General features: G+C 46.1%; 1 protein-coding gene across 1 annotated transcript in view; it reads right to left on the bottom strand.

Annotated features, from left to right (window-relative positions):
* Positions 1-2840: 2840 nt before the first annotated feature.
* Positions 2841-27298, bottom strand: part of LOC148509499 (kinesin-like protein KIF18B) — a 56093-nt gene continuing 31635 nt past the window's right edge. Inside the window, exons 11-16 of the mRNA XM_088443052.1 lie at positions 19120-19208; positions 17805-18040; positions 14338-14965; positions 13697-13807; positions 5383-5486; positions 2841-4980 (exon numbers count right to left, since the gene is read on the bottom strand). Coding sequence (XP_088299178.1) covers positions 4853-4980; positions 5383-5486; positions 13697-13807; positions 14338-14965; positions 17805-18040; positions 19120-19208 — 1296 coding nt within the window. The 3' untranslated portion in view covers positions 2841-4852. The remainder of the gene's footprint in view (positions 4981-5382; positions 5487-13696; positions 13808-14337; positions 14966-17804; positions 18041-19119; positions 19209-27298) is intronic.

The raw sequence follows: 27298 nt of genomic DNA, 5'->3' as shown, positions 1-27298 counted from the left end.
TCCCTCACTAAGCTGGCAGCCTGCTCACCAGCACATACCAGCCCAGACTGTGATGTAAGTATTAGTGTTGTATAGGCATCTAAACTCTTTAATCCAGTAAATTAAAACATGTTTCAACACTTCACTAAAGCACATTTTCCCCACTTTACACACACATCCTGCGTGCAGTACATAAGAATATACAGTAGCCACCATCACAAGAATAGAACGGAGCTTTTAAGCTCAGCAAGTGATGAAAGGGTACAGTTGCCCATATTTTTTTTGTATGGAAGCTGCTTATTGTCTACTTGTTCAAGTGTAACCTTAATAGAAACCCATAAAAAAAACAAATTACATCCACCACAGAAGGCTGTGCATGGTTACTTCAAATCTGCAACCAGCACCGTTCAGGAAACATTTTCAGCCTCAAAACAAGAGCAATATAATTTCTGTGCTACATGTGCGAGATTCAGAGATACGATTCCAGGCAGAGCATCCCGCCATAAATTAATAAGTGAGGGCTGGGAACAAAGGCGCGTTCAATAGGCACAAAATAAAGTTTCAAAATCATGTGTTTTTTTTTTTTTCAAAGATTTTTATTGCAAAAATCATCCCCATCTGTTCTGTATTAGGGTCAGAGGAATGGGCGCTGGAGACTTGCACAAATATGTTAGGGAAACACAGAAACATGCACCTTTATTTAGTAAAATAAATGGTACAAGCAGAGACCTTTTTAATATGGCTTTTGATAAAACAGAAATCACACTCTGGTTATGAACGGACGTCGACTCATAATGAACGATACGGGCTGGTAAGCTCCTTTTATTACTGCGCCACTGGGGGAGGGGGTGATGCGTAATCTCAGGGTGGGTGACCTATTATCCTGCAGAATACAGCGAACAGCATGAACATACCTGCAATATACAAAATCAATTTTCCAGTCCAAACATGAAGTAAAAGACGATTTAATGAAGGGAAATACATAACATCTTGTTCCATAGCACCTCACGGGATTTTACTCCTAAAAGCTATAAACTTCCCATTACTCAGGTTTAGCAAATTAAGATTACAGATCCGTGACAGCACTGTTGAAAAATAGCATAATATGATTCACATAATAATTTGCATGTGTTTTAGATATGTACTGAGCTGATTCATAGCAAAATACTGCTGCTATAGTAGTGATTGATCCCCACAAGCTGACGCAATCGGTGATGTCGCCTATGGGACTGTAACAAGTTCTATATACTGAGAATTGTGGGCCGCCATTTGCGAGACATAGTGGCCACAAAATGTTCCAGGTTTTCTTACATGGAGAATTCTGTAGATGGTTTCACTACACTAAAGAAGCATCCACAGCTCCCTATCCGGTCAGACGCAAAGATGTCAACCTTCCGGGACTCAAACGAGCAGCAAGTTGAATTACTTTAATATGTGGGGCACGGTATTAGACACATCCCAGCAATTAATAAGCAGCGCTTTTTAAAATCGCAACGTCTTTGGTCTCTGGATTTAAAAGTGCCATAATAATAAATGTAAAACGCATCAGGTTTTCTATTTAATATCTCCCTGTTAAATCCAACAGAAGAAAGATGCTCTGGCTTTGAAAATCACTTTACCCCATGGGGTGAATGATTCCCATATTTTTCCAGGACAAGATACTGAAATGTCACAAACACTAAGGGGTATATTTACTAAAGCTTGTAAAAATGAAAAGAGGTGCTGTTGCCCATAACAACCGGATTTTAGCCATCATTTCTCTATTGCACCCTAGAAAATGATATAGATAGAATCTGATTGGTTGCTATGACCACCATTTCTGGAAGCTTTAGTAAATCTAATGCTCAGAGCCTGTGAAGCTCAGGAAGTATGAGCCAACGCCATAGGGTCACTGTCCTAACAGCCAACACAGAGGGGAACGTAAGGAAAGTAGCACAAAGAGACTAACCCTGCACCAAAAATACACAGAGGGGAACGTAGGGAAAGTAGCACAATAGCTAGGGACGGAGCAGACTAACCCTGCACCAAAAATACACAGAGGGGAACGTAGGGAAAGTAGCACAATAGCTAGGGACGGAGCAGACTAACCCTGCACCAAAATACACAGAGGGGAACGTAGGGAAAGTAGCACAAAGGGACGGAGCAGACTAACCCTGCACCAAAATACACAGAGGGGAACGTAGGGAAAGTAGCACAAAGGGACGGAGCAGACTAACCCTGCACCAAAATACACAGAGGGGAACGTAGGGAAAGTAGCACAAAGGGACGGAGCAGACTAACCCTGCACCAAAATACACAGAGGGGAACGTAGGGAAAGTAGCACAAAGGGACGGAGCAGACTAACCCTGCACCAAAATACACAGAGGGGAACGTAGGGAAAGTAGCACAAAGGGACGGAGCAGACTAACCCTGCACCAAAATACACAGAACCACAATATAGATTATAGACAAAGGAGAACGCGCCACAAAAAGAGGTGAAATAGCGCATAAGAGGGATCAATGCTCCCCCTAAAGAACAAGCCCGCTATGGATGTAGCATGTACTAATCTTTACCAATGCAACCAATAAGCTACGCATTGCATTGGGCTTTCTTTGCATTGTTATTAGACAAGCCTTGTGGCAGCAATGGGCTGCTCAGTTGTGCACGGGCTATGCAGCAAATCTATTTGTATACGTCCTGAAAGCTTGGTAAACTGGCCTATGAATACCATATCCATACATACTGTACATTACATACATTCCAGGAACCCATGCTGGCTGTATCTGGATCATTGGTAGTAGACATGTTTGCCAGAGTAGACGGTCAATCACTAAAACACTACCCTCCCCCTCCCCCAGTATTCTTAAAAGGTGTAAGTGCTTTCTCCCCCCCCCCAGTTTCCCATGTAGATTGAGGGAGGTTAAAAAAATAAAAGTGGTGTATAATACATACGTGCACAATTATATACAGGCACAAAGACACAAAACATACATATACATTAAAAGCAGTGGTACTTGTATGGTTAAACCATGATACAATATTTACAGGTATTAAACACATTTTAAAGCATAAAAGGTAAACAAACATACAAAGCAGAACATGTAGACGGGGCACTGTGCGGGGCTCAGGTGTGATCAGCGCCCGGTGGTCATGTCCATGGGAGAATTTTCCTCAAGTTAGTTGCGAGTCCCAGAACAATTCTGTTTACTTACAAAAAATATGAATTGGAGGACCGCGTCTATATTTATAGCGCCTATACTGTAGCCCTCTTCTTAAAATGACACTACAAAACAAGCACAACAATGTAATGCCCATCTGAAGCAGTATAACAAAGGATTACAAAAAATAAATATAACTATTATTTTTAGTTTTCTAGATAAATATGCTCAACTATATTATATATAAAAAAAAACAATTAGGCAAAAAAAAAATGTAAATGAAAAATGGTTTTGTAGAAGGGAAAAGATCTTTACATTCTGTTAAAGTAAATCTGGTCTACCCGTGACACCCTCTTCCCAGGCTAACCAATTGTACAACAAAAGATTTGGGGAGCCAAACCAAATGCGGTTTTGCCAATTATACGACATTGCATTTGTAAACGGAGCCGGCTTTATGCCGGATACTCATTTGTATTTGATTTGCATTTAAAGACCGCAAGATCACCCAGCAGTGAGAGCACACGCCTAACGCAAATATGTTGATCTGCCATTGTGCCACTTGTGTTGGGGAGGACATTGGTGGTCAGTCCACTCATTCAATATATTTCACATACATTAAATGCAATCAGTCAGCATTTGGAAAACCACAATGTCGTTTAGAGTGACTTTATGATGGGTAGAACATCGGAGACTATGGTTTCCATTGCCAGCCTTCTATTTTTTTTGTGTGGGTTGTAATAAGGCAAAAACCCTGGCAATGGGTACGAGACCTTAAATCAGGGGGTGGGCAATTAGCGGCCATCCAGCTGCTGCTGATCTACACATGCCCTGCAACAGTTTCAGCATGACCAAATAGCAAAACTGTGGCAGGGCATACTGGGATATGTAGTTCAGCACCTGGAGGGCCGCATATTTTTCCACCCATGTTTTAAATGAAGGGACCCCATCAGCTGTGCTCCCTGTACACGTGTCATAACCTCGCTGGCAGTGTTACTGCCTATACAAACTTTGCGGCATTTACGGAACATGTGTAAGACTGGGTAACGCATAACATTGTAGTTAATATAAACACTTATTTGTTCTCTCATAGCAATTGTCGGGACGAAGGAGTCCTTCCTATAAAGACGGATGACCACCCTACAAAGCTGCAGTAATATGCCGGCCAAGAGGGATTTTTATGGAAGCAAAGAAAGTTTTTAGATCTCAAACCAAAGATTGGAACCTTACGGCAACAAAAGAGTGAAAAAGCCTATATGCATTTCATGGAAAAACATAAAAATTCTACTTCTGAACCCCAGGGGAGATGTAAACAAATCTGAAACAATCTTACATCTTGCTAAAAATGAAAAAAAATTATAAAATAAAGTCCTTTGAGAATAATATGGGAACCCAGCAATGAGCATGTCCTGCAATGCCTCTTTAGGACCCTTTGGAGGTATATGTATATACACACACAAACCTGTCCATTTTGGAATGTATTGATAATAAAGCAATAATACAAGAGGTCCATAGTGGGAGAACAGGCGCATCAGGAAGACGCATCTAACACCATTCCAGTGGGAACTTAACAGTGGCGGAGATCCTGCATGAGGACATCTGGCAGAACATTTCTTAGAGGTTCCGGATGTGTCAGTCCCGCAGAATGTGATGAGTGACTACATATCAACTGCTGGAGGTAGGAGGAGAAAGGCATCGGAGAGTGTGAGGTACGGAGTCCTGTTACCGCATAGTGTCGTCAGGACCTGGCTGCTGCAAGCTGCATTAATCGAGTCCCTGGAGCCCCTCCTAACGACCTGCCAAACGCCACAGTCCCTTTTCCTGTCCTCTTGGTACTTTGTCCCCGGGGGCTGCAGGAGAGGTTCTCTGAGGGTAAACAATTCAGGATCAGAATAGCTGTAAGTGCACCAAAGCCAGATAGAGACAAAATAAAACCAGACCTATATTTTGTTACAGAATAGGCTGCAAAACTTCCCTTATTGTTGCCTCTTGCACAGTTACTACAGTAGAACAGGCCCATGGTGAACGATGAACCAGTTTACCTACACAACGCCCCAACAGCGAAACCATGGGCAACCTTCTACCAGCAATTGTCCGATACTCCGCTCACTACACTGTCCAGGCAAGTTGGGAGAATCCACATAATTGCGGTACCACGCTGCTCTGATGATTGCAAAGGTTTACAAAACCTGAATAAAATACACGTTCCTCATTCTAAGAAATAGACGGAGAGGTTTTATCCATAGAACATAAAATAAACCAACTCACCTGTTATGGTAGGTGGTCGTTGCAGCCGTTTACTTGTGCTCAGTGGTACCCTGCCAATTCTGCTTTGGCCGACTGTCCCACCGCCGGCACGTGAGGAGGATGAGCTGGTGAGGGGCAAAGGCACCAGAGACGTTAGTAAGTTGTTTTATAACCAGGGCAAGTTTCAAAATAATTAACACACATACGTATAGTTCTCTATGTAACTCAGTGCCCCAATGTCAGTGATTGGGAACCTCAGGCCGGGGCCATATAAGGCATGTGGAATCATTTGGTCTGGCCCTATGAGCTTTTTTTCTGCTAGCCTCATCTGGCTAGCAGGGTGCCTAGAATGGCACCCTGCAGGCAGAACTTATGCAGCAGTGCCGCCTGGAGCATCCTTAGGACGCTTCAGTCACACCGCTGCCCTTATAGCTCCCCGGAGCATCCTCAGGACGCTTCGAGCATTGCTGTAATCACCGGCGATTGTGGCCCCGCCTCTGATGTCACACAGAGGGGGTGTGGCCTGCACCAGGCCTACAAACAAGGTTATATCAAAGCGGACCTCAGCAGAAAATAGGTTCCCCACCCCTGCCCTATGTAGTCTTGTACTTGATAAAGGCAAGAGGTCATGAGATATGGTGAAGAATCCCATAGCCAATACACAGCAGCATCATATGGCAAGTGTAAAATCGCATCAGTGAGACTAGAACTTTTCCCTGACTTGTTGTCTAAACCCGTACGGACATTGGGGATCGTCCTCAGCATATGCATGAAAAAACAAGAGATATGGTAAGAACTTACCTTTGTTATCTCTGTTTCTACGAAGTCCATAGGGTCCACAGGGTTGACCTTGGGGGTTATAGCTGGAACAGGATCCATGGGCACCACACAGTTAAGCTTTTAGCTCCCAGGATGCACTTGGGTCCTCCTCTATACCCCGCCCCCGAGCCACAGGCACCTCAGTTGGTAAGCAGCCTAGGCCGGAGGAGAATATGGAACAGAGAGAAGGAAGACTGGAACACACAAGAAACCATACTCACAGCAATAGGAGACGGAAAACCGGTGACCAGCCACACAGCCCATTTGAAGCCAGGTGCGTCAGGGCGGGCGCCCTGTGGACCCTATGGACTTCGTAGAAACAGAGATAACAAAGGTAAGTTCTTACCATATCTCTTGTTTTCTACTTCAGGGTCCATAGGGGGTCCACAGGGTTGACCTTGGGGATGTCCCAAAGCAGTTCAACTAAGGGCGGGGACGCTCCTGTGCTGAAAGGAGCACCCGGCGCCCAAAGGAAGCATCCTGAGAGGCGAAGGTGTCAAACGCATAAAACCTCAAAAACGTTTGAATAGAAGACCAAGTGGCCGCCTTACACAGCTGAACAGCAGAAGCTCCAGGTCTAGCAGCCCAAGAGGGACCCACAGAACGAGTGGAATGAGCCTTAACGGAGGCTGGCACAGGTAAACCCTCTTGTGCATAAGCCTCACAAATAACGGAACGAAGCCAACGGGCTAACGTTTGTTTGTTGGCAGGCCAACCCCTCTTGTGAAAACCAAAGAGGATAAACAAGGAATCAGACTTCCTAACCGAAGCCGTCCGGTCTACATAAATTCTAAGCGCCCGGACCACATCTAAGGAAGTCTCACCAGCTGAAAGATCAGGGGACTGAAAAGCTGGCACAACAAGTTCCTGATTAATGTGGAACTTCGAGACCACTTTGGGCAAAAACTCAGGACGAGTGCGGAGCACCGCTCTGTCCTGGTGAAAAATCAGGAAAGGAGGGCGACAGGAAAGCGCCCCCAATTCAGACACCCTCCTGGCCGAAGCAATTGCCAGGAGAAAAACCGTCTTAAATGTCAGCCATTTGAGCTCCACCGCCTCAAGAGGCTCAAACGGAGGACCCTGCAGGACCCGTAGCACCACCGCCAAGTCCCAAGGAGCCACAGGAGGCACAAAGGGAGGCTGGATCCTGAGAACACCCTGGAAAAAGGTGTGAACGTCTGGTAGTATTGCAATCCGCCGTTGAAACCACACGGACAAGGCGGACACATGAACCTTCAGAGATGCAAGGCGTAAGCCGAGATCCAATCCTGACTGAAGAAATTCCAAGATCCTAGAAACTCGGAACACCTGAGGATCATAATGTCTGGACTCACACCACTGAAAGTAAGTGTGCCACACACTGTGATAAATCCGTGCTGAAGCAGGCTTGCGTGCCCTGAGCATGGTACCAATAACCGAACTGGAGAAGCCCCGAGACCTCAAGACGGCTGTCTCAAGAGCCACGCCGTCAAAGACAGCCGACCCAGATCCGGGTAAAGGCAGGGCCCCTGAGACAACAGGTCCCGACGCTGAGGAAGAAGGTACGGAGCGTCGATGGAGAGGCTCCTGAGATCGGAGTACCAAGGACATCTGGGCCACGCCGGAGCTACCAGCACGAGCATGCCGCCGTCCTGCTTGAATTTCCGCAGAACCCGAGGAAGCAGGGATAGCGGAGGAAACAGATACGCCAGGTGAAACGTCCATTTCACCGACAGCGCGTCCACCAGACTTGCGCCTGCGTCTCTTGTCCTTGACCCGTAAACGGGCAAGTTGTGATTGTGACGGGAGGCCATCAAGTCCAGCTCCGGCAGTCCCCACCTGTCCACGAGTAGCTGAAACACCTCTGGGTGAAGCGACCATTCCCCGGGATGCACGTCGTGACGGCTGAGGAAGTCCGCCTCCCAATTGAGGACTCCGGGGATGAAGACCGCCGAGATCGCCGGAATGTGACCCTCCGCCCAAGTCAGGATACGAGACACCTCCGACATCGCTGCCTGACTGCGAGTTCCGCCTTGGTGGTTGATATACGCCACCGTGGTGGCGTTGTCGGACTGCACCTGTACCGCCCTTCCGTGAAGAGCGGGGCCGGACGACTGCAGGGCCCTGTATACTGCCCGCAGTTCCAGGATGTTGATGGGGAGAAGTGCTTCTTCCGCTGACCAACGACCCTGAAGCGACAAAGAGCCGGTCACTGCCCCCCAACCCCGGAGACTGGCATCAGTCGTGAGCAGGACCCAGTCCGGGACCCAAAATGGGCGCCCCTCGACCAGATGAGCTGTCTGAAGCCACCAAGCCGAAGATTGCCGAACATCCGGAGACAACACCAGCACCTGAGAGCGGATCCGGTGAGGTAACCCGTTCCATTCTGATAGAATCAGCCCCTGCAGGGGCCGGGAATGGAACTGGGCAAATTCCACCATGTCGAATGTCGACACCATGGACCCCAGAACTCTCATAGCCGAATGGACCGACAGGCGGCAACGGCTCAGGCAACTGTGTATCCGCAGCTGTAGGGAGGCGACCTTCTCCGGAGTCAGGAAGATCCTTTGCTGACGCGAATCCAGCAGGGCTCCCAAATGAACCATCCGCTGTGATGGAATCAGGGAGGACTTTTTCCAATTTATCAACCACCCGTGTGCTTGCAGGCAAGCGATCGTCAGGTGGAGATGTTGAAGCAGTACCTCCGGGGAGCTCGCCAGCAACAGGAGGTCGTCCAGATATGGCAGCAGCCGTACATTCTGGTTCCGAAGATGTGCGGCCATGACCGCCATAATCTTCGTGAACACCCTCGGTGCCGTGGAGAGACCAAAGGGTAGCGCCCGGAACTGATAGTGGTGTTGAAGGACAGCGAACCTCAGATACCGCTGGTGTGAAGATGCTATCGGAACATGGAGGTAGGCGTCCTGGATGTCCAGGGACACCATGTAATCCCCCGGTTCCATCGCCAGAATGATGGAACGTAACGTTTCCATCCTGAACTTGGGAACTCTGAGGAATTTGTTCAGAGACTTCAAGTTGAGGATAGGGCGATGAGAACCATTGGGTTTCTGCACCAGAAACAGAGACGAATAATACCCCGTCCCTCGTTGTGATAGAGGAACGGGAACAATGACCCCTGCTTTCAGCAAGGACTCTATAGCCTCCTGAACCTGTAACGCCGTGGTCTTGTCCTGAGAAGGACTTGTGCAGAAAAACTGGTGGGGTGGTCTGTGCCGAAAAGACAGGGCGTACCCCTGGGAGACCACTTCTCGAACCCAGGCATCCGTGGTGGTATTGTGCCAGCACTGGGCAAATAGAAGAAGTCGGCCTCCCACTCTGAGGTCCCCCAGAGGGAGGCCCGTCCCATCAGGCCGCAGGTTTATCTTCCTGCTTGGAAGAAGGGCGCCGAGCACTCCAGGCTTGCTTCTTTGGTTTAGAGGCAGTCTTGCTCGCAGACTGTCTCGGGAAGGACTGACCTTTCGCCTTACCCTGAACCCGAAAGGAACGAAAAGCCGAACTCCGAACCTTAGCAGGCAGTGCCGCCGAAGGGAGGAAGGCCGACTTGGATTTAGCCAGGGTGTCCACTATTTTGTCCAAGTCCGGACCAAATAGTAATTCCCCATTGAAAGGTAAGGCCTCCAGACCCTTCTTTGTATCAGAGTCCGCTCTCCAGGACCGCAACCACAAGGATCGGCGGCCAGACACCGCTGCAGCCGATACCCGCGAGGTCAGCAGACTAGCATCTAAAGAAGCTTCACCAATGTAAGAAGCAGCGTCCCTCATTTGTCCCAACAACGCCCGCTGGACATCCGGAGCGTCGTCTGGGAAGGTATCTTCCAATGCATTGGCCCACCCCTCAATGGCCTTGGCCACCCAGGAGATGGCCATGGACGGTCGGGCCACCGCCCCGGAGAGGGAGTAAATAGACTTTAAGCAAGTCTCAACTTTCCTGTCCGTGGGATCCTTCAGCGAGGATATCGACGGTAATGGTAAGGTGGCGCCCCGAGTTAAACGGGTGACATGGGAATCCACCACCGGTGGAGTTTCCCATTTTTTACAATGTGCCTCAGGGAAGGGGTAATTAGAAGCCAACCGCTTCTGAGGAAGGAATCTCTTACTGGGCGCCTGCCAAGCTACCGCCATATGATCCGTCAACTGATCCGACAGGGGAAACACCGCAGAAGCCACCTTAGTTTTTTTGAAACTAGGAAACTTCGACTTAGGAACCGGTGCCTCATCCTCTATAAGAAGAAGAATAGCTCGCACCGCCCTAACTAGTGCTCGCACATTAATGGACGACTTGGTATCCATTTCCTGGACCGAGGCGTCCGAGTCAGTGTCATCAGGGACCTCCCCATCATCTGAGGAACCCTCTGAGTCCGATACCTGAGCAGCCCGTGTCATGAGTGGGCGTTTTGAAATCCTAGAAGGCATGTCAGTCTGCAACATTGACTGAAAAGCCGAGGAAGCGGTCGCCAAATTTTGCACGGAGTTGGAGAGCACATCCACCCATGGTGGAGGAGTCGCCATAGGGGCCTGAAAAGGTACCACAGGCTGCTGCGGCACAGGGGAAGCCTGTATATACATAGGCAACCCCGCATAGGGACCTACTGATTGAGACCCAGGAGGACTCCGCAATAACTGCGGGACACCCGGGGAATGGGGGATGGTCGGCTGGGGCACCGCCCTAGTAGGGAGAGCAGTCGGGACCGACAGACGGTCCGCAATAGACACCAGCACTTGAGAAAACATCGCCCACGGTGGTTCCTGCGCCAGAGAAGGTCTGGATGGGCCAGGAGCCACCTGGCATCGACTACACAGGCCATCCTGTGACAAATCCTCCCTATCTACTCCTGCAGAACAGCGTCCGCAGGAGGCCAACACCGGAGCCACTGAGCGCTCAACCTCCTCGTCTGACATGACAGAATATATTATATATCTGGCACCAGAGTAGAAGTAAAACGCACTCACCGGTGTGCTGAACAACAGCCCACAATATGGCACTGAGTAGCACACAACTGTATGTGACGGACCTCACAAATACGTGATCTATATAAGTGAGGTCAGTAGAAACGCCCCTCCCCCACACACCTGTAGGGCTTGTAGGAGAAGTAAAGGGATAGGTATAAGCTGACAGTAAGTAGAAAATAAGCACAGACAGGCAGCACTAGCAAAAGTCACATACCATGCAGGAAGATATACTCACTGCACCTTTACACTACAATCAACCTGCCCAGATTCAGTGTCTGGGAGGGCTATAGTGCTGTGTACGCTGTCCTTAATCAGGGGAGAGGTACACAGGGGGACCGGTCCGCGTGCTCCCTGAGATCTGCGCTGCCACTGGGAAAATGGCCGCTGGAGACCTCAGAGGAGGAGTGGCCGTGTAACTGCAGCTCAGCGACGCCAGACTGCGTGCTGAAAGGCGCGCTGAGCTGAGGGGAGGAGCCGCTGACAGGGAAGGCTTCCTCCCCTGGCTGGCCATAACCCCAGGGATGCTGGCTTCCCGCTTGCCCCTTTATCCCTGCTGGTCTAGTGGTCCCACGGGTTATGGGGGGGGCCCGCCGCCACTGCCAGCAGCCTCCGGTCTGTCCCCAGGACCGGAGGCTAAAGGACTGCATTTAAGACATTCCGCGCACCGCCGCTAGCCAGCGACGCGCGGCTTACCTGAATCCCCGGCGACTCCGGCAGCAGTCCTGGGAGGTAGACAGAGTCCGGCTAGTACGGACTCTGCCCTCCCGCCGCGATCCCCAGATCAGTACTGGCGTCGCGGCGCCAGTCGGGGATCAGAGCGGCAGCGTGGGAGTCTGTACAGACAGCCCTTCGCTGCCGTCTGTAGTAAAAAGAGATTAAAGTAAATAAAACCTAACTTAATATAAAAAGCTTCTGGGGGCTGCTCCTGCAGCCCCCCTGCGCGGTGACCGACTCCGGCCGGGCACCAGCTTACACTGAGGTGCCTGTGGCTCGGGGGCGGGGTATAGAGGAGGACCCAAGTGCATCCTGGGAGCTAAAAGCTTAACTGTGTGGTGCCCATGGATCCTGTTCCAGCTATAACCCCCAAGGTCAACCCTGTGGACCCCCTATGGACCCTGAAGTAGAAATGCTGAGGAACGAATCTAGCATGTCCCAAGCGCTGCTGACGTTCAAAGGGGGAGAAACGAGGAAGGGAAGAAACTTTCTGAAAAGTCCCCCACTGTAAGCTGCTGCCATTGGGTGCTGAAGGTATGTGACATCACCGTGTGGTGAGGCAGTGGCATCATTTAGCCCAGTTGTAAAATGCCAGGGAATTGTGTGGGAGAACAATAAAAAATAAATAAATAAATAAATCAATCAATCTCCTGGTACCTAGAAACTTGGGGTCACCTTCTTGACTTGGGGTCACCCTCTTTCAAATCATGCAGCCTCCTTAGTGGTTATGCCTGGTTATCATCCTAGTAGTCAGGAGGAACGTAAGGCGTCCATCTTCCCCACTCTGGCTCTTGAAATCCCCTGTTTTGTGCGATGTGCCACCTTGGCAGTTATTGTGAAGTTACCACACGACAATAAAAACACCCTATATTACAAGGTGCATTAATATGGCCAAAGCTGAGGGAAGTTCTAATGCTCAGGTCACCCTATCCAATAAACTGGTTCCCTTCATTCTTCGCATTTGGTTGGTTACTGTGAGAATGGCATACCTTGTTAGTCTATCGTATACTATCTACCATTTTATCTAAACTTGTAAATATATTTGTGTGAAATCCTGCTCGTGGCTGTTTTTAGAGCGGTAGATTAACGCTGAAGAACTAATGAATTTCCTGGTGGTGTTTTTAAAAATAAACACATTTTAGTTAAATTTCTTGCTTGTTACATGACAAAAAAATAAAAATAAAAAAACAGTACATTTTTGTCTTTGTTGCTCATTTTGTGGAGATTTTATATGCAGTGTCTGACGGAACAAGCAAACTAGTACTTAAATATAAATAATTAAATCGTATTGGCATGGAGGTGAGAAAGGACTCAGCAGTGAAGGAGTTAAAAAGACCTGTTAAGTAAATATCGTTTTCCACATTGGTCTTTAATCTTGTCTATTAACACCTAAAGCTGGTTACGCACTAGGCCATCCTAACAATCGATTGGTAAGTGCATACACGATATATGAAACGTCAGCCAAAGCTAAAAACTATTTTCTGCCGCTCTGATGTTACGGGTGCAGCTCAGTTTACCAATCATTAATTATCCTTAGATTCATCCCATTTTACCAGACAAAATTTACATACCCGGTGCCGCACTACCAGCAGCTTCTACAACGGCAGACCACAACTTGCTATATAAACAGGTTATTGCAAATGCATTACAGTCGCAGGAGAATTTGTGTTTTTAGAATATTTAGCACTATAAAAATACATGGTAACAGCATCCAGCCACTAAATGCATTAGTTTCAGTGTTTTAAGCAGTACCTCTAGTATAGATTACTACTAGCGACATTTTTTATATCAGCTAGGTATAAAGAGCCCCAATTTCTCCCAGTCCCGTGTCAGCAAACATCCTGTGCCTTACCTCATAGATCGCCTTCTCCGCTGAGAGTAGGATTTTACAGAGGAGGTTACTGAAGCAGCAGTTTTGTCCTGTACGGAGAGGCCGCTCATGATGAACACTGGAACATCAGAACTGGGGATAAAACATTCATTAATGTATTTATTCCTGTAACACTGTACATCCTGGCTCAAAGGATGCAATCAGTGATGCTGCGTATCTGCTGACTGCCCGAAGACGTCCACAATGTACAGTATATGACATAACCAAAGGATGATGAGGGTGAGCACTCACTCACATAGAAGGCCACGCAGGCTCACACCACCCCAGTGCAGGACATATTTACAAGAGACACCGTGGACGGTCACACAAGACACACAAAAGTGGGAGTTGCATAGATTGCCACGCCCACAGCAGACTGTGATAGGAGACTATACACTTACAGAGGGGAGAAAACTATAGAAATGAATAATTATTGCAGAAATATTATAATATATATATATATATATATATATATATATATATATATATATATATATACATACACACATATAGATTCATACATACACACACACACAAACAAACACACACACTACGGTATAAACGCAACACACAACGTGCTATTGCCTGCACGTGACATAAGACAGACAAGAGGAGTTACCAACCTTTTCAGAAATGTGCAGTCAATTTGTGATACACCAACATTTTCCCAACCAGGAAACTTAGAGGTCCCAAAAGTGACTGTTTTGTCCATCTCAGACATCATCCAGTCCTCTTCAGCCAGGTCAAACGTGGCGTTCATGTCCCGGAGGGCCAAAGCTGGTGCTTGGACTACAGCGCTGTTCTGGAGAGTGGATGTTCCCAGTGGTACCCGGCTCCTAGTCACAGGCTGAGACACCAGTTTTTGTGCTGCTATAGAGGCTTGCTTTGGAGTGCAGTGAGAGGACAATTTTGGCGGATGGATGAGATTGGGGTCAGAGACTTTGTTAGGAAAGAGTTTTGCACTCGATCGGAGAGTTGGCCGGCTGGGTATGGAGGACTTTCTCTGCCTCTTCACATGCACCTCCGGGGTGCTGGGAGTGACTTCAGTAGGCTTGGATGGGGTACTTGCTTCTGCCTCCCGCCTTCTCTTTACTGGTACAACTGGGCTGGAGAGCGTGGGGCTGATGTCTGGCAGAAGTTCTCGCCGGTGTCGCTTCATTGGCTGTCTCTTCCTGGTTGGGGGCGCTGGTATAACACACTCAGCAGGTTCCTCCTTTTTAATACAGGGGCTACTAAAATAATATTGAACACCTGAAAGAAGAAAGTGGTTGGTCAAATTGATTGTCCAGCCCAGGCCTGGCCAACCTGTGGCTCTCCAGCTGTTGTGAAATTACAAGTCCCAGCATGGTTTATCAGCTGTTCAGCGGAAGGGTATGCTGGAACTTGTAGTTTCAAAACACCTGGAGAGCCACAGGATGACCAGGCCAATCAAGTTGCATAAAGACGTAAATTAGCTGAAAGGAGTAGTCTCATTTGGGGGAACCTATGGCTAATTCTTTAATCACTGCACCCTCTTGGTGTAGCATTGTAGCAGTGTATTGGGAACACAGCACTGGGGAGGAGAACCAGGTCAGCAATTCAACTCTGCTGGAATGGGAGGTCTGTTGTTAGTAATACACATTACTGGGTAGCAGCGGCCATCCAATCATGTTCCAAATACAGTACACGCCTCCCATCCTAATGGATGGAATCTGTGGACGGTGGAAAAACATCTCTTTGCTATTAAGCAGGACAAATTTCTTCTCCCTTAATGGTAATGTCCATGGGGAACCTTCCTACCTACAACTATCTTGGCGGGTGTCCTATTATTTAAGGCACAATTATTATAGAACATGTACAGAGCTTTACGGATGATCCAGCCTTTGGTATTTTAGTTTGTCGTCAGGACTCATGAACAAATGAGTTACAGAAAATATCTGACTTCATCCAGATCTAATCTTACACGGGCCATAGACTTCTTATTTTCCATAGGAGAACTAGATGGAGCGTTTTACAACTCTCCGGTTGTCATTGCAAATTGAGCATTGTAGAAACTAAAAAAAAATCTAAACTCAAGTTTAAAATCAGAGCTCACTGCACAGAGCGCAACCTTGGAACGGAAATTTATATGATATTAATATAATATTACTGCAATGCTATGGATGCCAAAGGAATGGATACTATTAATCTCCTTCAGCCTCTGACTATATATCAGTCACTGATTCACTGCAATGATGGGTGAAACCATTATTTCCTCATCTCTCAGCTGCGCATTCTCTCTCTAACATACGCAGAATCAATGCTCTTACACTACAAAATAGAACGGTATCCCTGGTTCTGATGATATGTTTAGCCCCATTGTCTGTAACAAAAAGGTATCTTCGTCACATTGCCGCATCATTGTGACGTCAGCCGGCGCACGTTCACTTCCAATCTATTCAATAAAGAGAAAGTATAAACCTGAGCGGGACAGAACGGCTGCTACGCCTCTGCCAACAGAACTATGCAAAATAATAATTAACGTTAAAAGGTAAAAACTTTCAAAGTCATTGATGTATTATGAAATGACAACATGTTCCTATGCGGTCGGTTTTCTTTGTATTAACTACTTCTAGACCCATTAAGAGGCAATTGCAGACCAACGACCTTATGGCGCAGGAACGGGGACATTGCCGGTGCGTCGGCCCTTCTTGGTAAAACGGTGCTCATTTACAAAACAAAAACTAACCTAGTTTTGTCTTTTAAATTATTTCCACTTCACAAAATACGTCTGACACGCTGGGATTGTGCACCTGTCTGCATCTGGCAGGCTACTACATAAGGAAAGTGGGCTTAATTTCCCCTGAAGTCTACTACTTCCAATAGTGATGGAGTGATCATATTGGGCATGTCTCTTATGGAGGTAGGGCTGATGCTCGCGCTGCAAGGTGAAACTTGGGGTACGACCTTCATCTCTAGATAAGTTATAATTCTTCTGTACATTCCATTCTGAGATTTGGAGGGGGAAGGAGGGGGGAATATATCAAGTATTGGAGAAGTTGCCTAGAGCAGTCAGACAAACCGCTTCGGTCACTTCAAAGACTAAGGCCCTCATTCAGAGCCGTACGCTCTGAGCAGAGCGCACGCTCTGAATGAGGGCCGGGCTCCATGAAAATGGAGTGTCCTCCTGGACGCTCGTATAGCTGTGGGTCACCACCCACAGGCTATACGAGCGTGCATTGTGATGGCCGCGACCATCGAAATTGCGAGCCGGAGCCTGCGGTTGAGGTTTTCAACCGCTAGCTCCGGAGTGATTTTGGCTCTATCAGAGCCAAAATCACTCCCACTGACATCACTAGTGATGTCAGTGGGCCGGCTTTTGACGGGAGGCATTCCCGAGGGAACGCCCCCGTCAGGGAGGCACGCCCACCAAAGGGGGCGTGCTGTCAATCAACATTGACAGCACGCCCCCTTTGATCGGACACAACGAGCGAAGGACTTTCCTTCGCTCGTCGCGTCTGGCGCATGCGCACGACGGAGCTCCCTCCGTCGTGCGCATGCTCAGTCCATAACATCGACCCACTTGCGAGCGGACAGCCGCTCGCGAGTGGGTCTGAATCAGGCCCTAAGTCTGGAATTTAGCACAAAGGCTAAATTATCTAGCAAGCAATTGAATCGCCCCCTTTCAGGTCAATTCAATTAGGGAAAATTTGCGGGCGATGCCTGTGATGCGCCATTGAAACACCAGTAGAGGCACCTATAATCTCCCCACTTTCACCCCCAAATTGTGCATTCTAGTTTACAGCCCTATAGGGGTGCCTATTAAAATACGTGATTTAGGGAGTACCATAGGTACGGCTGATGTGCACACTACATCGCCAGCATGGCACCTAATTGGATTTCCCCCTATATATCCTATGCTGAAGTCCATGTACAACGGCTGACACCAAATATTTAGGCTTCCACAGGCAACTGAATAGTTATGAGAGTAAATAAGTGTAGCTGGTGCAGTGTCATGAATCAATGTGACAGTCATGTGTCACTCCAGTTGTGCCTGCATTTCCCAGCATGCACTGCTGCTTGATGACAGCCAAAAAGAGCTTTGCCTGGGCCAATAGGAGCTCAGACTTACCCTCCACTGACGGAAGGTGAATGTCCTCTCCTCCTACGGTCTCGCAGGTGGCTGCGCCGCCAACCTCTGGTTTTCTCTCCAGCTCTTCCAGCATCCTTACATCAGTTACACTCTCACCGCCCGCTGCCATAACCTCCAGAGCTTGTAGCTCAGCATCCATCTCTGGAGTCTGAAGCCTGGCCTGCTTCAGAAGTGTGCATTGTTTACGGATAAAACGCAGAAGAGCATTAACCAACCTGAAACGAGAGCGCACCCTTAGAATGTACTATGCACATACAGACCAATCACAGCAAAGAGGACTGATTATTACATCTCCTGCCACTATACAATTTTTAAAACAGTTGAACTTATTAGCGGATTATTATGATGAAGAATAATCAATAAAGTGCATTTTGTCGGCTGCACCAATATTCGTGAAAATGCAGAATAAGTTCAGCTTTGTGCAGTCACTGGTTCCCGGTGACCCGATTGGCTGCATTAATACGACTATTACTGCTGCCCCTACCGTGCCTAAAGCAGAGTACACACCTTACAGATATATCTGCAAATGATGGTTGTTCACACACTCTGACACCATCATCTGTCTTCTGGACGCAGGCCGGGGGTTGTGTCGCTCCCACCTCCCACCAGTGTATAAGCGGTCAGCTGACAGCCCCAATGTATATGCAGATACACTGGGCATCGGCTGTGCAGCACAGCAGACGCAAGGTCTGAACGACGTCGTTCACAGACATATTGCTGGTACACACTGGCCGACGCGCACTCAATATATATTGCCCGATAAATTGATCGGCCAATATATCTGCCAATGTGAGTCTCCCAGCAGTAGTTGATGTCACTGGCTGCTAGCGATAAGCTGGGTACACACCGGCAGATATATTGGCCAGTCAATTGATCGGAAAATGAATCTACTGGCCATCGGCCAGTGTGTACACACGATAGGTCGGTGAACATCGTCGTTCACCGACATTTCGCATTGGCTGTGCAGCACAGCCGATGGATAGACATGTCTGCACACCGCCTGTACAGTGGCAGCCGCGTGGAGGGGGGCGTGACACGCCCCCCTGGCCACCGGGACCTGCAGGCAGACACAGATGATGGCCGTTCAGTGTGCATTAACGACCATCATCTGCAGATCACTCGATCTGCAGATATATCTGTATAGTGCGTACCCAGCAATAGGCTGCTCTAAGCACACAATGTTGCCCCAACTATGAGCGTTGTACTTTGAAACCAGTTCACTTGGCAGAGGAGAAAAGTTATTTGTGTGTTTTACACTTACAGGAGTTATGCCAACCCTGACTAACACACTTACTTCTTGGTGCTATTGTTATGTGGATCCAGCAGGATACTAAGACTGGATTCTTCTCCAGGTCCCCTATCGATGCTGTCCGACATAAGATTCTGAAACAGAAAGAGTGGATATTATGGGTTATATTTACTAAATTACAGGTTTTTAGAAGTGGAGATGTTGCCCATAGCAACCAATAAGATTCTACTTATTTATCTAGCACCTTCTAAAAGATAATAGATAGCAACCAATCAGATTCTATGGGCAACATCTCCACTTCTGTAAAAAAAAAAAAAAAAACGCACAAAAACCTGCACTTAGTAAATATATCCCTAGGTCTTCTGTCTTTAGCACAGTCAGAGAGTCCGGGGTATCCCTATGACAACTACAGATGTCATCAATGCCACTCCCCCCACCTGGCTGAGCTATTCTTTATGCTTATCCCTCGCAGCTTTCCGCTATTTCTGACCCCTCCTCCACCCAGCGACCACATATAATACCCAGTACAGAAACAAAACTACGCTATACTACATGTACACGGTGCAGCCCAACGCCACTAGCTCGCGTTCTTTCAGCTTTTGTTTTCGGCTGTCATACTGGCGCAGCCTCGTGGGGCATGGCACAGGCCAGGCCTATCTGATCCTGATTAATGTGAAATACAGTAAGCCCTCATGAACCGCGGTTCAGTCCACAACATGGCTGCTTAGATGCCGTGACCTTGGCTCTGAACTTTTGGTAAGGGTAACCCAACAGGTAATGCAGATTCTACGGGGTACTTTATTTGGTTATATGAAACAGTAAAGGCTTTCCTAAATAATAAAAAATATGCAACACCAAATCAGAAGAGGACTGCAAAATATTTAAATGCAACTTCACACAGAATATTGAATATAAAATGTTTTAAAAAATTAAAAAACAAAAACAAACACACAACAACACCTCAAACTCCATTCTAGATGCAATGCAATGCAATATAATATAACTATATCTCTCTGGCATACCCCAAATATAAATACGCCCAGGCACCTACTCGTCACACTGCTTCCACCAACCAAGACCAGGCAAATTTCCCTCAAACATTTTCTTATTAAGCAAACAAATCCCAGTTTCATCTCAAATGTCTCCAGCTCCGGTGCGCTCTGGTTATATTCATCCATGTTATTATACGTGAAGCACTAACACGTATATCATGCTTGCCGTTTACTATTTACCAAAACAACTGTACAAAGATTTTATTTTACAACAACTGGAATGACAATTTCGCCTTGCAGAGTGTGCCACATTCCTATCATTAATATCATCAAAGGGCTGGAAATTCAAAGCTTGTATAATAGGAAACATGTCCACAAGAATGCTGGGCCCATTGGTACATGGCATCGCCGATTGTATACACAATTATTATTCCCATCTGCATCGCAGCAGCAACAACCAAAACATCTAGAACTTTCAAACGTTACTGACGTTGGTCAGACAGACTAAACAACATGAACATTCCAGACTCTCACAACGTCGTCCAATTAATTGTTTTATGGGTTATTAGTTGCATTCCCAATTTCAAAAACAATATTTGAATTTTTTTTTTTTAAAACATAATTCCAAATCAAATCATTTAAAGTCACAGCTCTCACAAAGCTATCTACAGCACCCTAAACCCCAACATTTTCTAGAAAAAAAAAAGAAAGAAAAACACATTAAAGGGCAAAATAATTTTTTTTTTTTTCCAATTTTCTACGACAGCTGTTAAAGATGATAATTTTCCAAATCCCAATTTAGAGCCGTATTTAATTCGCAGCAAAAACAACCGTTTTTTTGACAACAAAAAAAAAGGCAAACAGGCGAAAAAAAAACTGGAGAAAAGTTCTCTATCCCAGACCAGGAGAGAAAAAAAAAAGACGCAAAAACCCATCTGGCCGGGAGTCAAGTCGCGCCCCCTTCCTGGCGGCCTGTACAGCAAGTGTACGAGCGGCTGGCTGACTGCCCATACACACAGCGCGATGTGCAGATATTTTGGGCATCGGTTGTGCAGCACAGCCAATGCAATGTGTCTGTGAAAGACGTAGATCACAGACATATCGTCTGTACATACTGGCGACGGGCACACGATATATAAATCGGCTGTTCGATTGAACACCCGATATATTGGCCTGTGTGTAGCCAGCATTAATGTTTAGTTAGATACGAGTTTCTCTTCAAACACGGCATTTAATTATGTTTATAAGTTATTTCTCAATATTATTCACCTTGATAATTCACACCCATAAATACGGATTCATTTAAAATATTGGTTTCATCTGCTCCTTAGAAAGGTGCATTGCACCAAATGAATCTTTGTTTTGTTCTGACAACAATCGGTGAAGTGTTATTCTCAACATTTTCAGAACCAATTGCCTGGTAGGAGCATGGGATTATCCCTCCATCACCCCTTCCCCAGCCTTTTACAGCCTACATAAGGCAACCCAGCACTTCCTTTGGGAATCACTGCTCTAATCTCCATTATCACCTCTAGCCATAGGGCATAAGAGCATGCTGTGCCTATGCAGGCTTATCTGACACTCTAAATGTATCCATAAAACCTACAGAGCCCGCCAGCCACCGTCCCCACAGAGCCCGCCAGCCACCGTCCCCACAGAGCCCGCCAGCCACCGTCCCCACAGAGCCCGCCAGCCACCGTCCCCACAGAGCCCGCCAGCCACCGTCCCCACCAGCCACCGACCCCGCCAAACAGAGTCAATTAACTACTTTACATGGAAAGTAGACAGACACCAAATGTAACCAGCGAGGCAAATACATGCAAAGCAAAATATATATCATTGCAGCTCTTTTTACATGTAGGAAACACAGAAAGATAAGTATATTAGCATTTTTAAAACAACTAAATTACAAACTTACAGCTAAACGCAATGAAAACAAATAATAAAGCCCAGCTCCACAGACCTATCTGCTGCCCCACATTACACACATCCCAACCAGCTTCAATGGGGAAGTAACTGGGAAAACACATTTTCTCTATGACCTTTATTTTACTCTAATAAAGAGCAGGAGGGGCCTACCTGATGTTCTGTACTACATTCTCACCTTCAAAGACTGAAATGGATAATTTTACCAGCGATTTCTCACAGGTCTTACAATTGTACATATTTTCAACAAGTCGCCAATTTCTTGGTGCGAAAATGTGTTGCGCAAAGTGAAAACGACAAAGTCGCTCCTGATGGAATCCTCCCTTTTGGTTCTCCGATATCTTTTTCAGCAAAGAAAAACCACAAGAAAATCCACGTGTGGACCAATCAGGTAAATCAAGATCTACCTCAGCCGAGAACATCCCGGCAACTTCAGGGATGAGAAGCATTTTACAAACAAATCCCCTACAGAGGTGCCAGTCACCAGTGCGCGAGCTTGCGCAACCTAGGCAAAGGGCCTTCATTAAAACAGCCGAGGTCTCAGGAACCTGCGGCTTCGGATAGCCGGAAAAACAAGACAGATGCTAAAGACATCGGGAGAGAGTAAACAAGACAAGCAGTCAGGAAATCATCTATGGAGTTTCAACATGGTAAACGACTTGTTGGGGTAGAGAGAGAAAGAAGAAGAAAAAAAAAAAACGTAAGTTATTATGGACTTTGTCATGGGTATTTTCTTTTATTTTTCTTTACAGCCCGTACAAGGTACAAGGTTCTGCAATTAAAGTCAATATTTTTTCCATGGAGAGTATCCAGCCCAAGCTCACAATCTTTGATGTGTGGGAGATACTGATATGGTAGTGACATCAAGTAGTGGGCGCATGCATGTGGATATTAAAAATATAAAATTACTAACTGTTGCCCGCAGCTTCGCCGAGAACGAAGTCACATCTGACAACTTTTTTTTTCGATTTGAGGTGTTCTAGTTGTATTGCTTTGCATAGAGGCCCTGTTGCGGCAGACTGGTGGAAGCAGCGCCTTCACCCACCACTCACACCAATGTCACTGTGTGCCCTGTGCACAGACTGCTATGTAGCCTATACTATTCACCCACCTCTCACACCAATGTCACTGTGTGCCCTGTGCACAGACTGCTATGTAGCCTATCCTATTCACCCACCTCTCACACCAATGTCACTGTGTGCCCTGTGCACAGACTGCTAAGTAGCCTATACTATTCACCCACAACTCACACCAATGTCACTGTGTGCCCTGTGCACAGACTGCTATGTAGCCTATCCTATTCACCCACAACTCACACCAATGTCACTGTGTGCCCTGTGCACAGACTGCTATGTAGCCTATCCTATTCACCCACAACTCACACCAATGTCACTGTGTGCCCTGTGCACAGACTGCTATGTAGCCTATCCTATTCACCCACAACTCACACCAATGTCACTGTGTGCCCTGTGCACAGACTGCTATGTAGCCTATACTATTCACCTACCTCTCACACCAATGTCACTGTGTGCCCTGTGCACAGACTGCTATGTAGCCTATACTATTCACCTACCTCTCACACCAATGTCACTGTGTGCCCTGTGCACAGACTGCTATGTAGCCTATCCTATTCACCCACCTCTCACACCAATGTCACTGTGTGCCCTGTGCACAGACTGCTAAGTAGCCTATACTATTCACCCACAACTCACACCAATGTCACTGTGTGCCCTGTGCACAGACTGCTATGTAGCCTATCCTATTCACCCACCACTCACACCAATGTCACTGTGTGCCCTGTGCACAGACTGCTATGTAACCTATCCTATTCACCTACCTCTCACACCAATGTCACTGTGTGCCCTGTGCACAGACTGCTATGTAACCTATCCTATTCACCTACCTCTCACACCAATGTCACTGTGTGCCCTGTGCACAGACTGCTATGTAACCTATCCTATTCACCTACCTCTCACACCAATGTCACTGTGTGCCCTGTGCACAGACTGCTATGTAGCCTATCCTATTCACCCACAACTCACACCAATGTCACTGTGTGCCCTGTGCACAGACTGCTATGTAGCCTATCCTATTCACCCACAACTCACACCAATGTCACTGTGTGCCCTGTGCACAGACTGCTATGTAGCCTATACTATTCACCTACCACTCACACCAATGTCACTGTGTGCCCTGTGCACAGACTGCTATGTAGCCTATACTACTCACCTACCTCTCACACCAATGTCACTGTGTGCTCTGTGCACAGACTGCTATGTAGCCTATCCTATTCACCCGCCACTCACACCAATGTCTCTCCATATTTAGTAAAGAGAAAAATGCTTAAGGTGCGTACACACGTAACTATTTTTTTAACTATAACGACGTCGTTATCGTTCAAGAAATCATTCAGCTCCAGAGTTATAACAATGTACGAAAATCGTTTAAGCGCGCTCCAGTTGTAGTTCATGTCAGACTGATCAACATAACGAAGGAACATTTTTCGTTCGTCGTAAAAATCGTTCATTACACTTCAAAAAGATCGTTCACTTTTCAAGGGAAAATCTGACAGATAATCGCTGGTTAAAAAATCGTTACATGTGTATGCAGCTTTAGAAATCAGATTTCTCTAGGTGCATACACACGTAACCAACAATTTTGTCAGATTATCCCTTGAAGTGTAATGAACGATTTTTACAATGATAAACGAAAAATGTTCCTTCCCTTAATGAAAATCGTTGTGTTGGACAGTCTGAAATCGGCGATTAAATGCAAACTACAAACGGGAGTGCGCTTGAACGTTTATCGTTCATAGTTATAACTCAGAAACTGAACAATTTTTTGAACTATTGAACGATAACTACGTCGTTAACGACAAATCGTTCCATAAAATCGTTACGTGTTTATGCACCTTCTGCCTTTTCTTTTTCCGGTCAGGTTCCTGCAGCCCCCATAGGTAACAATGAAGTCTTTATATAAAGTAGAGGACTTCTAATGTGACCTCATACTGTAGGCGACTTAAAAATTAAGAAACATAATATCTTGTAGGAGCATATACTATAATTCAGTGCTTAATGATTTTTCAGATGTTAGGAAGACCCTTAATCAGATGGTATATTGGACACTTGCTGTGTTAAAGATTTAACCTCAGGAGAAAGTTATTGCAAAGTTCGTGCACAGCAAATATTTACCAAGTGGGGTAATCTTTATATAACAGTCCAATTAGCAGATAACCGCAAGGCAAAGTTGGATTCAATGGTCCACTTGTAGCTGTATCCTGGGTCCGATGAAAAGAGGAGTTATCCAAACAGCATGGGTAATGTATCCAAAGTCCGTAAAGTACAGGGGTCACTTCCAAAATCAATACAGCAATAGTAGGAATTGCTTAACGCGTTTCGCTGGATAATGTGCGTCCAGCTTCATCAGAAGTATTGCTTGGACTGTTATATAAAGATTATGCCACTTTGTAAATATTTGCTGTACACGAACTTTGCAATAACTTTCGCCTGACGTTAAATCTTGAACACAGCTAGTGTCCAATATATCATCCGATTAAGGGTCTTCCTAACAGCTGAAAAATCATAAAAGCACTGAGTTATAGTATATGCTCCTACAAGATATTATTATGATAGGTTTCTTAATTTTACCTTTTTTATCATGTGTATAAGTAATAAATGTGATATATGACATTTATACTTCCGTTTCTCTAATAATTTTTATTAATTTTTTATATAATTGGTATATATAAGCGCTGGTTTTATAGATATTCAATTATCACACTTCCTAGGGACTGACCACCTCTGCCTGGTTGCCAGCGCACTTGGGGTTTTAGATCATCTTCTGTGCATGTTTGCCTGTTCGATGTGACCTCATACTGTAGGAAATGGGATCTTTCCTAGCCAATCACAGGTATTTCAGTCTCCACAAACAGCTAATTTAACCACTTAACGAATTATTTTTGTTTTTACAAAAACAATGGTCTTTTTTTTCCCCTAGATAAATTTAAGAACCTCACTTAAAAAAAAAAAAATGAATAATGCCTTAAGGGTCTCTCTCAACCCCCTTTCCCCCCCGTCCCAGAAGTAACATTACGCCCCCCTCCCCAGTAGAAATAGATATTGAGTGGCATTACCCCCCCAACCCTTAGTGATAATAAATCCCCAGGTACATTAACCCCCTCTCCTTGTCTATAGGTACACATTGTGGCAGGTTAAATAACTTACTTTGTTGAGAATGAATTGTGTGTTAATACCGGTTTATTGCAAGAATACAGATTTGTAGTAAACCATGCAGGTCTCGCTTTACATTGTAGTACCATGGGTATGTATTTCTTGTAAGTCAAAATATTCTAGTTAAAGTGCCAGGAATATGCGGCGAGTTACAATCACAATTCTGCAACCTGTCTTATTACAATATTTAGGCTCCACTTGAGGTTAGAATGGGTCCAGAGAGAATTGGCCGGGCCAAAACATTTATTTATTTAACATTAGATATTCTATGCATCATTTAATATGTCGATAGCCTAGTTAACTTCTGTCTGAAGCGATTACTGTACGTAGACAGGCGATACGTGTACTGGCACTCAGAGACCTGGGGGATTCTAGTGCCCTATAAATCAGAGCAGGTCATACAGTGCCAAACATGCTGAAGACTCCCACACACAACATAAATGTATCCACACACTCAGAAGAACTCCTAGATCCCAGAGATCGGTAGCACTGTAATGTGTGTATGAGCATGTGGAGTAGACATATACAAATATTAGTACACTGACAAGTCTCTATAAAAGGAGGGAGACGGGGCAGCCCACTCCTTTCCACGAGCACAAATATTTTACAGTCACTTCCCTTCAAGTCCCAGTTGGTTCATAGGTCGTACATAACAGATGAAGGAGACAAGGACATTGCTAAAGCAGATATTAGGAAGAGGCGTTTCACAGTGCAAACATTAGGTTACAATATCCTTCTACAAGCACAGAAACACATCAGACGTATGAACCGGTTAGCTCTAGTTTGGTGCATCAGACCCCATTATTCTGCACGACTGCCTAACCCCTCCCAATTCACACTTGCAAATACAAAGACAGGCAGAAGATGGCAAAGCCGAAATACTTTGATTGGCTAAACTGGGTATTACTAGCCCCATCCATTTAATGTGTGTGTGTGACCATGAATACAATTAGTGATTTGACCCTAGTCAGATGTAGAGATGGCCATCTGTGGATTAACCACTGGTGAATAACCTTGATGGTATGAATCCATCGACCAGGGAACCATGGATGGTTTCACCCAACGATTGGCACTGGG

The sequence above is a fragment of the Taudactylus pleione genome, unplaced genomic scaffold (assembly GCF_031769625.1).
Source record: "Taudactylus pleione unplaced genomic scaffold, aTauple2 ptg000324l, whole genome shotgun sequence".
Classification (NCBI taxonomy): Eukaryota; Metazoa; Chordata; class Amphibia; order Anura; family Myobatrachidae; genus Taudactylus; species Taudactylus pleione.
This window is presented reverse-complemented; position numbering and strand designations above follow the sequence as displayed.